Consider the following 12,834-nt stretch of genomic DNA (forward strand, 5'->3'; position numbering starts at 1 on the left):
ACTTGAACATCTAGTACCTCACCTGTGTCAATACTTACGACACTTGACACACCATATAAATACGTATGCCCTCTTTTCATGAATGTACCATCACATGACACAACAAGATCTGTCCTAACATGACCAGAATCGTTCTCATGTAATGGGTCAATGTTTGCAATAGCTTCTACTGTAGCTGCTACTATACTGTCCTCACACATGTCAGAAATTATATTTTCCAGTACACAGTTTATTTCTGTAAATTTCAGGCATGGTGATGGCACAATAAATTTCCCCCTTCTCTCCCAACTCCAATGCACCTCAATCCATAGGTAAACCTCATTTTAGCTTCATAGTACCAGTTTTTACATTTAGAAGTTTTGAATTAGCTATCATCATCGCATTTTTTGCACACAATATGCAGATTGGCTGCCAAGCCTACTTCCTTACGATCATCTATAATCTGAATGTTATCACTACCACATGTCTTACAAACATAAGAAAATGTCACTGCTGCAGTCAATAATTCAAGGTCAATTAACCTAAATCCAGTGTACTGAGATTCATCAGTGTGGTATGCACCATTCACCTCACCAATTTTTCACTTGGAGCTGCTAGGAGATGAGTTCACCTTTTCAGCAGATGTTCTTACTTCGGACGTAGCCTCATTGCTGGTTTCTCATTGTTTCTCGCATGTTTCACTCACTAACTTATTCAAATGCAGTTTATCCAGTTTTTTGTTCACTGAGCCGGTATTGAAGTGCTGCTTCAAAACATGGGTGTGGCAGGGAGGCTGTGTCGCACTTTTAATTAATTTTGAGGCACTTCAGATGTGATTTCAACATTGAAACTTTGGGAACTTATGAGTTGTACTAACAAATAAAAAATAAATCGAAAATTGACATTTTTGGTCAATTTCATCAACATCCCTCCTTAATATCCTCCTTGGCAAAATAAACATGCTAACTTTGTTTACTATATTGCCCACAAGGATTTACCTAACAAAATAGGAAGATAAACATATGCAAAATATATAAGCAGTTTTTCTCACAGACAAGAAAATATTGTTTTTTGAGATAATGGGGAATATTGTAACAGAGATTAATGAGTTTTACCAGAAACATTAAATATCTATGCAATACTATGTCTTAACTACAATTCACATTCTGGAATAAATGTAAGTGCACAAAATAATTAAAGATAGTGTTCATAAATAGCATGTCTTAACAGACACTGCAAATGTTCCATTTATGGATATCAATGAATTCTTGTGCTTTAAGATGTTATGACTTATTTACTTCACAATTAATTTTATATTTCAGGTTGTTATTGAAAATTCGCATATCAAAGATATTCGACTACATGCATTTAATATTGAAGCTGAAACATTCATAATGGTAAATAATTCAGGATTCAGATCAGTAATGCCTGGAGGATTCATCATTTCTGCACATCATATTGAAATAAGTAGAAATAGATTTGGTTATTTAATGACTAGGTCATTAGAAAACATAAGATCAAATTTATTGTCGCATTCTACCAACCCCACCTACATTTTTAAGCAGAATTACATTGAATCTGCAGATGTAGGATCTCTTCACTGTAATGTTTCTTCCTATACTGAACATAATGGTATAATATACATATCAGATAATAAATTTGTCTGTTCATGTATTCATTTAAGTTGGATCACACAGATTGCAGATTCAGAACCAGAACTTGCTCAGTTTTACAAAACACTATTGGAAAATGATAAAAACAATACTTGCTCTATAGGTCTGTGCAGTTTCCCCCTCAGTTCATTGCGGAAAATGATAAACACAGAATATCAGTGTGTTGCAAACATTACTTATGATGAAATATGTAATCTTTATGCCATTTTTTCTATTTCTAGAAGCTCTTCCCAACAGGCCAACTTTCTTGCTGTTTTACTATTGGTTATAGCAGAAATAATAGTCACATCACAATAAACTTGTATGCATTATTCTGACTGTTCTTGTTGTAAATTTTAAAAGTGGAAAAGAAAAGTAGCATATAATTTCTTGGTCAGAATATACTTGATATACAAATGAAGAATGTACACAATGCTTTCCGTGTCAATCAAACGTAAAACTATCCCGAAGCTAAAAGGTAACCAAGAGACATTCCATAAATTTGACAAAAAGATGTAACTGCAACAAAAGTAAAACATATTAATGAGTACTGGCACTGCAGGATGTAAATGCTTGAATTTCAATGTCCTGCTACTGATGTACTTGGAAAAAGTAAGTTTTAATTTGATAGGAAAATTGTGACCTTCAGGGCTGTGAATGTATTAAACTGAAGTTCACAAGGGAAGTTTGTTGACCAGACTGAAAATCAAACTTGTGAAGTAGAGGACATGAGTTTAGCTATTTAAACACATCTTGATTCACTGACTTTCAGACATCATGTAATCTACAAAAAGATCTGCGCTCTCTCTCTCTCTCTCTCTCTCTCTCTCTCTCTCTCTCTCTCTCTCTCTCTCTAAGATTTTTTTTTTTTTTTTTTTTTTTTTTTTTTTGTTAGAATGACATATTGTTATCAGTTTTCAAGAAAGCCTTTGAAGATTTTGTTGTAGCTATCATAAACAGATTTTTATTCAACACAAGAATATGAATAGGGAAGTACACATTTGGAACTCAAAGCTGCAAAGTTACAATACTGAGAATTGTGTGACATTGCATGACTTGAGGAAACTCCAGAGAGACAGCAGAATTCACTGAAAGCACACATACGATCTTATATAACACAGTCTACCGGTGATAATTCTTTGATCAAAGATGTTGTTTCAAGCACTTATGATAACTGTGTCTGACTACTTTACATAACTGGTACTTTTGGGGATGTGTTAAATTCATTGTATTTCAAACTTCCTCTGTACCTCTTAGAGAGTAGTAACAGACTACATAGACTTAATAAGAACTTTTAAGAACCACCTTCCTTCTCTTTCTCGCATTTTAACATTATGTAAAGTGATGGATGATGATCAACCATTTTGAAATTTTACTGTGTTTTCACAAAAACATGATCATTTGCAAATAAGTATCTTATTGTTATATTTTTATAATATACAGTTACATTTGTATTAACTGCTTCAAATAAAGGAGCAGGTCATTATGTTAGTTTTTCGCATTGCACATTCACTGTGTTTTTAACAATGTAGTCAAAGGTTTAGTCTCTGTGGCCAATGGTAACCTTATAACTCTTATGATATTAATAGTCATGGGCAGAATTATTGACTATTTTCACAGACTACATACACTATTATATACTTTGCCTCAGTTAATAATTCATTGAGAGATTATTTCACCATTTTACAATAAAATAATTGCTACTGAAGTCTCAGAAAGGGAAGTGAACTGTGCCCAGGAAAATGTACCAAACAGGGTGGAATAGGGGTAAGATACTGGACTTGCACTAGTGCAGTTCAAATCATTGTTTAGTTAACCAGATTCAGGTTTTTTCAGAGTTTCCGTGAACTGCTTAAGGCAAAGCATGATCAATTTCTTTCCCCCTTTTTTATTATCCAAGCTTGTGCTTTGTCTTAATGACGTCACTGTTAAACCTTAATCTTCCTTTTCTATCATTATCTACAAAAAGTATTGTTTTCTTCAGTGTGTGCTGAGTGTTCTGCTAAGTTATTCTTTCCGTTTTATGCACACCATTAATCAATCAAGCGAAAAAGCCTGAAAAATCGTATTAAAGTTATACCAGTCATTAAAGTTAGTTTTCATGCATGCTATTGTCTTTGGTGGTATTACTTGTGCGACGATAGTCTTAGAAGAATATTCATCTTTTGTGTCTTGCTATTTTTAACATTACCATTCTCAAACACTGTCCAATTTGATATCCTAGTCAATAGCACAAATACGGTAACATTTTCTTCAATAGATCTCATTACTTAATTTTCCTGTTATGCTTTTGTTCCTTGCATACATAAGAATGATAATGTGCAACCAAACTTGGGATAATTCCATGAGAAACAAAGTATTTCACTTATATTTTCAGCAGAGACAAACAGCATTTATAGGTTGAACAGTGTGTCATGCACCAGGCAGACATGGATGGCAATTGCACATGTAGTTAATTTGATATTGTAAAAAATTAAAATTTATGGAAGCCAGTTTCTGTTTTGCTCATGTAGCAAAGAAGTGTTGATCCTAATATTAACACTAAAAACATTTTTTTACTGCATGTAATTTCTAATGTGTTTCACAGTTCCTCAGATGAAATGTCAGATACAGTCATCAGACTTTTTCATTTTAATACTAATTTAATCTTTGTTGTTAAATGATTTCTACTTAATGTAATATTTAAGAATTAAAACTTGAACTGGAAATTGTGTTATATTTTTCTGTGTGTTCAGAATAAAGAAATCTGAACTGCAGATATGGTGGCAGCTATTAAGATAACTTGTGCAAAGACCAAAAGACCTGTAATTTAATTCAGCCAGTTTTTGGTTTTATTTTTCATTGTATTGGTGCATAACAACAGTATAAAATCCTTATGAATGTAACAGATGAAATAAAGATGTGCAAAATATGAAAATGAAGGACTTTCTTTGCAAATCGTAATCTTGAAATTCCTACAAAGTTAAACTCTCACAGCAAACACAGTACTAGCTCTGGTATTGTCATGATGCATTTCCTCCCTGATGGTAAGTTTTAGAATATCACTTTTAATACTACAGATTGATGAAACAAAGGTGTATGAATTCACGATCACCAGTACAGAGAACCTGGCCTAATGAATCAGACATAATTTTTTGTTTTGCTGAAATGTAAATGATGTGAGAATAATGTCAACATAAAAGCAAACCCTGTAAAATATGTAAGTAGAATAATTCAAAATCTAGTTCTTCAGGCTGTCCTGATGGTCCGCTTACATCTTGAGATGTCGTGTCTTCTGCTGGATATAAGTGCCATCAACACACAGTGTTTCAACAACTTGACTCATGGTCTACATCATGTGGTACCTATGACTGTTAGTCAAGTGGACTGGGTCCAGTGTTTGTACCTGTTACCTCCCCTCTTCATAGTCAGCCCTCGGTGCTCTGTCTGCAATTCATTCCCCATGTCCATATTCTCAGCACTTCTTTTTGTTGAGTTCTGCTGCTGCAAACATTTCACTTTTAGCAACTTCAGCGCAGGATCCCAAATATTGCTGAGCTAGTACCCAGTGTCATTATTCATGAGGTTTTCCACCAACTTTATCTCTACTGACTTTACTGTTAACACTGTCCCAGTGTCTGGTGTCTGTGCCAGAAGCCTATTTACATCTGAATCCAAGACAAGGATTTTACCAAAATTTTTTGCCCGGAAGTAGGCAGTCATCTTACATTCACAGCATATAATGTAGAGTTTTCCTTTTCCTTATCAAACAGAACCTCAAGCTTCCATTATGCTGTCCCTCTACTTTCTGCTGCACCTGCCACGTTAACCTTGAACATACTTATGTGCTTGGAGCATTGTTATATAACAGCAGGAAGTGTCTCTCACAGCAATTTTTTAATTAGATGTTGTTTGACATTGGAGATTCCACTTCTAAACTGTTTAGTACAATGTTTAATGGGTCATTGTGTGGAACAATGTGGTGCAACATCAAACTTTTTTTTATATAAATGTGCAGTGTCTTGATGGGTAATGAATCGACCATCTTCAGTGCAGATGCTCAATAATGGTCAACCTGCTGCAGAATTCTCAAAGTAGTGAGCATGGAGGGACTGCAGACAGGTGGCACTGGGTGGATTAGCCAGGAGGCATGTGAATATAGTCCACCCAAGTGCAATAAGCTTTTCATCTGTATGGTGCAGTGGTTAACGTAACTGCCTAGTAAGCAGGAGATAGCGAGTTTGAATCCCGGTCTGGCACACATTTGCCACTCATTGCCACTGATTCCACACAAAGTCCTGATGCAGCTGACATCAATAGTTCCTTCCCTTCCCTTACCCTTTTCCCACTTCTACCCTCAATTTACATGATCAAATTTTTTAACAGGATGCATACATTACTATGGCACAAATTTCAAACCCTCGGTTGTTCAGCATACAAAAGCAACAAACAATTGTGCAGCTTTGAGGAAATGTGGAGAAAAAGAAGCCAATGTTGAGAGATGGTAAAAGGACAAACAATGTCTGAAAAATGTGAAGTTGACCTGGAAAGCTTTCAGTGGCCCACAGAGTGGATATTTTAAAAGTATTGAAATCTAAGTGGTGGCATTTGCGCATGAGAAATATAAAGAAGTAATGGCAGTTTCCTGGGATGTCATACAAAATAAAGCATGTGAATAGGCACAGGAACACAGTATCCAATTTAAAGCCAGCTCTGAGTGATGTACAAGGATGGTGTGATGCAATGGACTTGTGCTGCAACATCAAACAACCCTTGCTCAGTGTCATCCAGCATTGCATGTGAATAAGTTGGTTGAGTATCATTGATACATTATAAGATTAAGAAAAGAACGCGGGTTGGTTGGTTTTGTTTAAAAGGGGGGGGGGAGACCCAAACCACAAGGTCATCGGTCCCTGGTTCCAAAGGAAACAATGCCACAAGGGTGAGAATAAGGCAACGAGACTACAACTCAAACAGAATGAAAGGAAAAACCACAACTACTGAAGGACAACAAACATTTAAATGGACAAAATGCGACAAGAAAACCACAAAGACGCAAGAAACAGATACAAGAGGTGAAAACAATGAAGCAGGTTGCCATGGCTGGCTGACCACGAGGATAAAAAAGTAAAACCAGCCACTCTGCAATGTATTAAAACCTCCACCCTGAAATCACTAGGGCGTTGAGGCATTGTTGCCCAACACCAAAGGTAGGATGTTGAAAAATATGAAGTTGACCTGGAAAGTCCACCGCAGAGTGGCTAAAAGTGGGCAGTCCAGCGAGAATTGGACAAGCATCATTCGTGAGCCACAGCAGTACCGAGGTGGGTCCTCGTGGCGGAGGAGGTAACCATGCATGAGCCACATATGGCCAATGCGGAGCCAACAGAGAACCACAGCGTCCCTGTGAGAAGTGCACATGAAGGTCTTCCACACATTCGTAGTTTCCATAACAGCACGCATCTTGTTGTGCACACTGAAGTTATTCCATTCCGTCTCCCAAATCCGCAAAACCTTGCAGCATAATAATGAACACAGGTCAGTTTCAGAGAATCCAATCTGCATAAGCGGTTTCCGCATAGCCTGTTTGGCCAGCCTGTCAGCAAGTTCGTTGCCCCTGGGGTTGATAGCTTGTAGGCTGGTCAAGGAGTCAGCACACAGGAGAAATTACTCACCCGGGCATGAGTGGATGTGCTCAAGAGCACAAGATATGATTGCCAGCTCTGCAGTGAAAACCCTGCTGTCACCTGGTAAGGACTGCTGTTCTATATGTCCTCCATGAACGTAGGCAAAACCTACATGACCATCAGCCATCGAGTTATTGGTGTAAACCACTTCATGGTCCTGGTACATGTCAAGAATCGAGAGGAAGTGACAGTGGAGAGTCGCAGGGTTAACTGTGTCCTTAGTACCATGTGAAAGGTCCAGGCGAAGCTGCGGCCTAGGTGTATAACAAGGAGGTGTTCATGAATGAACCTCAAGTATAGGTGGTAAAGGCAAGGACTCTAGTTTGGAAAGTAGGGATCGGACACAAACTGCAATTGGTAAGCCCTGACCTGGGCCGCCGATGAGGGAGATGAACTACCGTGGGTGGGAAAAGGAGACAGTAATTTGGATGTGCAGGAGAACTACAAACATGTGCAATGTAACTGGAGAGCAATTGCGCATGCCTAAGGTGCAATGGAGGGATTCCAGCCTCCACCAGTATGCTGGTCACCGGACTCATCTTAAAAGCTCCTGTTGCTAGGCGAACACCACAGTGGTGCACTGGGTTAAGTAAATGTAACACTGAGGGCGCTACCGAACCATAAACCAGACTCTCGTAATCAAAGCAGGGTTGAACAAGGGCTCTGTAGAGCTGCAGAAACGTAGAGTTGAAGATGAAGAGAAGATGTCGCTTGTAGTCAGATGAGAGACTGTGGATCTGATCTGGCCCAGGAGCTGTGTCGGGGCAATGTGCAAGGGCACTGAGGAGCTCCTACTCTGTAAATGGGGCGTTATAGGGTTCCCTGAAGGTTGAGGATTAGTTCTCCGACGCAGAGGCTCGAGCATAGTGCTCAGCAAAGTGCTCACCAATTGTGTTTGCATCAGTAGAACATGCCACTGATGTTAATGCTAGGGACACCTGTTGGGGTCTAGTACCCAAAAAGACACCTTATCTTTGTCCAGGCTTGGGAAAGTGACATATGGCACCCAATGGTTGAGACGTTTCTCTCCCAACACTCCTTCTTATGTCTTTTGTTAAGCTGTTGAACGCGGGCATGGAGCCTTTTAAAGACTATGAGACGCTCCAGGGAAGGGTGCCACTTATGACACTATAGAGCTCGCTGATGCTCCTTAATTGCTGAGCAACTTCCGGCGACCACCAAGGGACCGCCTTTCACAAGGTGTCACCCTAAAGAGTGAGGAATCACATTTTCTGCCGCAGTAACGATTGTTGTAGTCACCTGCTCAACCACCACATCAACATTACCATCTGGGGGAAGAATCAACGGTGACCACAGTGGTGAAAGTTTCCCCTTGTTTAAAGCCCATCTGGACAGGCGACGATGTGCCTGACGCTTGGGCAGTGACAGGAAGACGGGGAAGAGCTCACTACCACACAGGTCATCATGCGCTCTCCAGTGGATAAATGGGACAAGTCCTGGGCTGCAAATGGATAAATCAATGTCCGAGTAACTTCCACTAGCAACACTGAAATGTGTGATGGCCCCAGTATATAAGAGGCAGAGGTCAAACTGAGACAGTAAACTTTTGACATCTCTGCCTCGGCCAGTAATCCTGCCACCGCACAAGCGGTTATGGGTGTTAAAAAAATCCCCCAAAAGTAGGAAATGTTCAGAGAGTTGATCAATCACTGCAGCTAATACATTCATGGGTTCTGCATGAACTGGAGGAAAATATACATTGCAGACGGCCACAGCGTCAAGAGGGGGTTTGAAGGGGCACAGCGTCATTACAGACTTGAGTTTACGGCATAAACACAAACTCCACTTGACACTTGATTATAGTCGCTACAGTTCCTGTAATGTACCTTATAGCCGTGGAGGGTAGAGGTCCGCATTTCCAGGAACTGGGTTTCCTGGAGGGCAATGCAGAAAGCGAGTGTGAAGCTTAACAGTTGCCACAGCTCAGCCAGACAGTGGAAAAACCTGCCGCAATTCCACTGGAGGATGACATCATCATGAGACTGAAAAGGCACGGAACATTCAATGAGGCAGTTTACGTTTCAGGACCACCTGCTGCCACCGACTTATTGCCTGAGCAGTCGATATTCTTTGTGTCTGAGGGTCTGGCGAAATTTACGTCCTAAGCAGATGCAAGAATCTCTACCTTATCCCAAGACATGGAGCTCTTAGGGAGAGGTGGTGTGGGTGCAACCACATTTTTCTTGGTCTTAGGGGGTCTTCTTTTTGAACTTTTCTTGCTGCTCCTTGGGATTCTATGGCTGGGACGGCTTCACTGATTCAGTCTCTGGGACTGAGGGTGATTGTGAAGCCCTACAACCAGCTGCTTTTTGGCACTTCAGCCACTGGCGGCCGTCATCTTTCCATTAGCAGAAACCTGGGAAGGGAGTGACTCAAGGGACCCCTTCCTAGCGAGAGGAGCCCAAGAAGACTTACACTGGCTGTGGACCACCAGCAAGAGATGACGTTGTACGCTTCATGTGATGTCATCCACCTTGATGCTGCCTACTCTGACCAAGGGCCCTTCCCACAGGTGCCACCCAGCCTCAGCAAGGGTCACCTGGCAGGATGGCCATTGCTGGGAGTCCCGATGCCCCAGGGAGATGGGCATCTACTCCTCTACTCCACGACATATGTGGGGAGTTAACAGAGCAGGCATCAGCAGAACTGTCCCTGTGTTGTCAGGGGGCTACAACCAACAGGGTACATGGTGGCCCCACCACAACAGACTGGCTACCATGCTGGATATGAAGTGCTAAGAAGTCTATGGACATCGTCAGCGCAGGAAATGACACTGCATATTACATGGTGGAAAATGCACCCAGGAAGGTGTCCTCGCCCAGGAGATGGAGAATGAGCAGGGCTGTAATGTGACGACGAGAAAGTGGGTTGAAGATCTCTATGCACGAAGGACACGATGCCCCATGTCAGGCAACCTTCCCCAATTGGCTCGTTCTTTTGGAAAATTTAGAAAGGTGGAAGTCAAACCCGACAGGAGACCATCACATAAAGGCAGAAATGTGCGAGACTCCTTTTAGTCGCCTCTTACAACAGGCAAGAATACCTTGGGCCTACTCTAACCCCTGGACCCGCAAGGGGGAATGGAACGTGCTTACCTTTTAGGGCAAGTCAGAAAGACTAACAAGGCTCCTGATAATTCAACATGCCATCCAGTACAGCAGTTGAAGAGAAAAGCACCAAAAGTGTATTGGTTCACACTACAACAATGAGAAATCACTAAACACCAAGGTGATGAGTGCACTTGACGATGGGACCCAACGTCATCCTCAATCATAAAACAATGCCAAAGGGAAAGCTGCTGCTTGGTGTCATATTTTGTTGCAAGAGAAAACGATGGATGACCAATGAGTTGGTTATAGATTAGCTGAATACAGTCTGGAGCAGGAGGCCAGGTGCTCTTCTAAAGAACCACGAGATGTTGATCCTTGATGCTTTCAAGGGGCATCTGACACCAGCAGTAAAAACGTATATTCTAAAAGTAAACACAGATCATCCTGTCACTCCAGGAGGTTTGACTTTGTAGCTACATGTGTTAGACGTTGTGGTGAATAAGCCATTTAAAGACCATCTGATACAGCTGTACAGCAATTGCTCACTTCGAGGTGGTCAAGCCCTGACTTACTGGGAGGCTCATAAGGCCATAAGTACCTTTAATTGCAGAACAGTTCCAGACTGCTTGGACACACATGCCCAGTGCATCAGTTGCATATGGCTTTAAGCAGTGTTGTGTAACACAGGGATTAGATGGGAGTGAAGACAATCTATGGGAAGAAATGCAAGCCAACCATGATAGTGGACCATTCCAATGAGGAGGGCTAAGTGGCATCTGTATCTGATTTTATTTTCTATGTGCTGGTTACTTTTATTGTCTCCTTGAGTTGTCTATAATAATTAAGGTAGCACTATGTAAGTTATCAAAATAAACATAGTATGTGTATACATATTTTTCTGTAATCCCTTGTTGAACTTTGGGCAGTCATCTTGGATTCAGAGATATATGGTAGATCATGCATAGAGCAGGCAAGCCACAGTCTGAGCATCTTGGCCTCCTCTGTGATGTGGCAGAAGGCCTGGTTGAAAGGCCTCACTGTTTAACCGTGTACCTATTTTTGCAGAAGAGTTGATCAACTTCTTTTGAACTCCATTATTTAGTGCTGGTTGATGACAGTTCCTAGCTTGCAGGTATAAATTGGTGTGTGTTGGTTTGCGATACAGTGACGAAATAGTCTATCTGCTCTTCTTTTGACCAGCAAACCGAAAATGGCACCTGACCACCAGTCTCCAGTTCCATTGCGAACTTTATACTTGAGTAGTTTGAGTTAAGATGTTCCAAAAACTCAGTTGGCTGATCATGGAGCCATATCCACATACCTGAAGTAACACATGAATTTCTGTCTAATGCTTCCTTCTGAAATTTCTACACAAGGAGATTGTCTCCAGTGGTTACCAGATGCCTGTCTCCTAGTAATATTGGTCACTATACAGAAATATATTAAAGCGAGTACACGCCTAAGCAGGTCCACCAAAGTAGTCAGATTTTTCTGCAGCTGGTTCCAGTAAGTCTTTCAGTAGTATATTGGAAACACATCAACACTGACCATTATGTCAGATTCCATGATACTCTGGTGTCCAAAATTAAAGCTACAAACAGAAATTTTTCAAGGCTGCCTTTATTTTGCACACACATTCAGACAACTGGTTAATGGGCTCAGTATAGGGAGTGACCACTCTGGCACCAACACAGGCCTAACAACAATGGGACATGCTGTGAATGATGTCATCAATCTCATGTTAAGGCAATACTGCCAATTCTTTCTGCAGAGCTCCTCAAAAGTCTTGGGAAGTGGTTGGTGCTTTTTGACATGATGCAATCCGTCTCTCTACTGCATCCCGGACATGCTCTGTGGGATTCAAATCAGGAGAGCGAGCAGGGCAGGGCAGGGCAGGGCAGGGCAGGCCAGGCCTGCAGTATCTTCCGTTTCCAAGAAAACAACCATCCATGCTTTATGAGGTCGAGCATTATCGTTCATCAGTACAAAGTCTGGGCTCACAGCACCTCGCAACAGCCACACGTGAGATCCCAAGATCTCATCACAGTTAAATCTTGCTGATGCACCCGTACAATTTCATGAAAAGGTTTTGAGTGGTCAGCATAATCCCTGCCCATAACATTATGGATCCTCCTCTACATCGCTCTATTTCCACAATTTTTGGCTACCGAAATCACGTTCCACATGCCCCCCAGATGCGGATCCAACGAGAGTCACTCTCCAGACTGTAGGGAAAAAGCCTACTCACGCCATATAGAATCCATATGCTTTCCATTGTATGCCAGCCTAGTTCACTGTAGCTAGTTGTTTCACAAACATTGTGCAATACCTTAAAAGTAAGTTAAATAATCTGAAAAGTTAATAGCATGTCAGGAGTAATGCTAAAATGATACTGTGTTAAGCTTGAGTTTAGTAACTTAACAGTTTTCAAAATTTGGACGTTTACGTAAAAATCATCGGCCCAAC

The 12,834-nt window shown here is 40.9% G+C and overlaps 1 protein-coding gene across 2 annotated transcripts in view; it reads left to right on the top strand.

The window, feature by feature from the left end:
* Positions 1 to 4,548, top strand: part of LOC126272068 (uncharacterized) — a 52,493-nt gene extending 47,945 nt beyond the window's left edge. For both annotated transcript variants that reach the window (XR_007549169.1, XM_049974609.1), the window contains one exon: positions 1,302 to 4,548. Coding sequence is in view for 1 of the 2 variants with exons in the window: in XM_049974609.1 (XP_049830566.1) it covers positions 1,302 to 1,949 (648 nt within the window). In the remaining variant the exon portion in view is untranslated. The remainder of the gene's footprint in view (positions 1 to 1,301) is intronic.
* The last annotated feature ends 8,286 nt before the right edge of the window (positions 4,549 to 12,834 follow it).

This window comes from Schistocerca gregaria, chromosome 5 (genome assembly GCF_023897955.1).
Source record: "Schistocerca gregaria isolate iqSchGreg1 chromosome 5, iqSchGreg1.2, whole genome shotgun sequence".
NCBI lineage: Eukaryota > Metazoa > Arthropoda > Insecta > Orthoptera > Acrididae > Schistocerca > Schistocerca gregaria.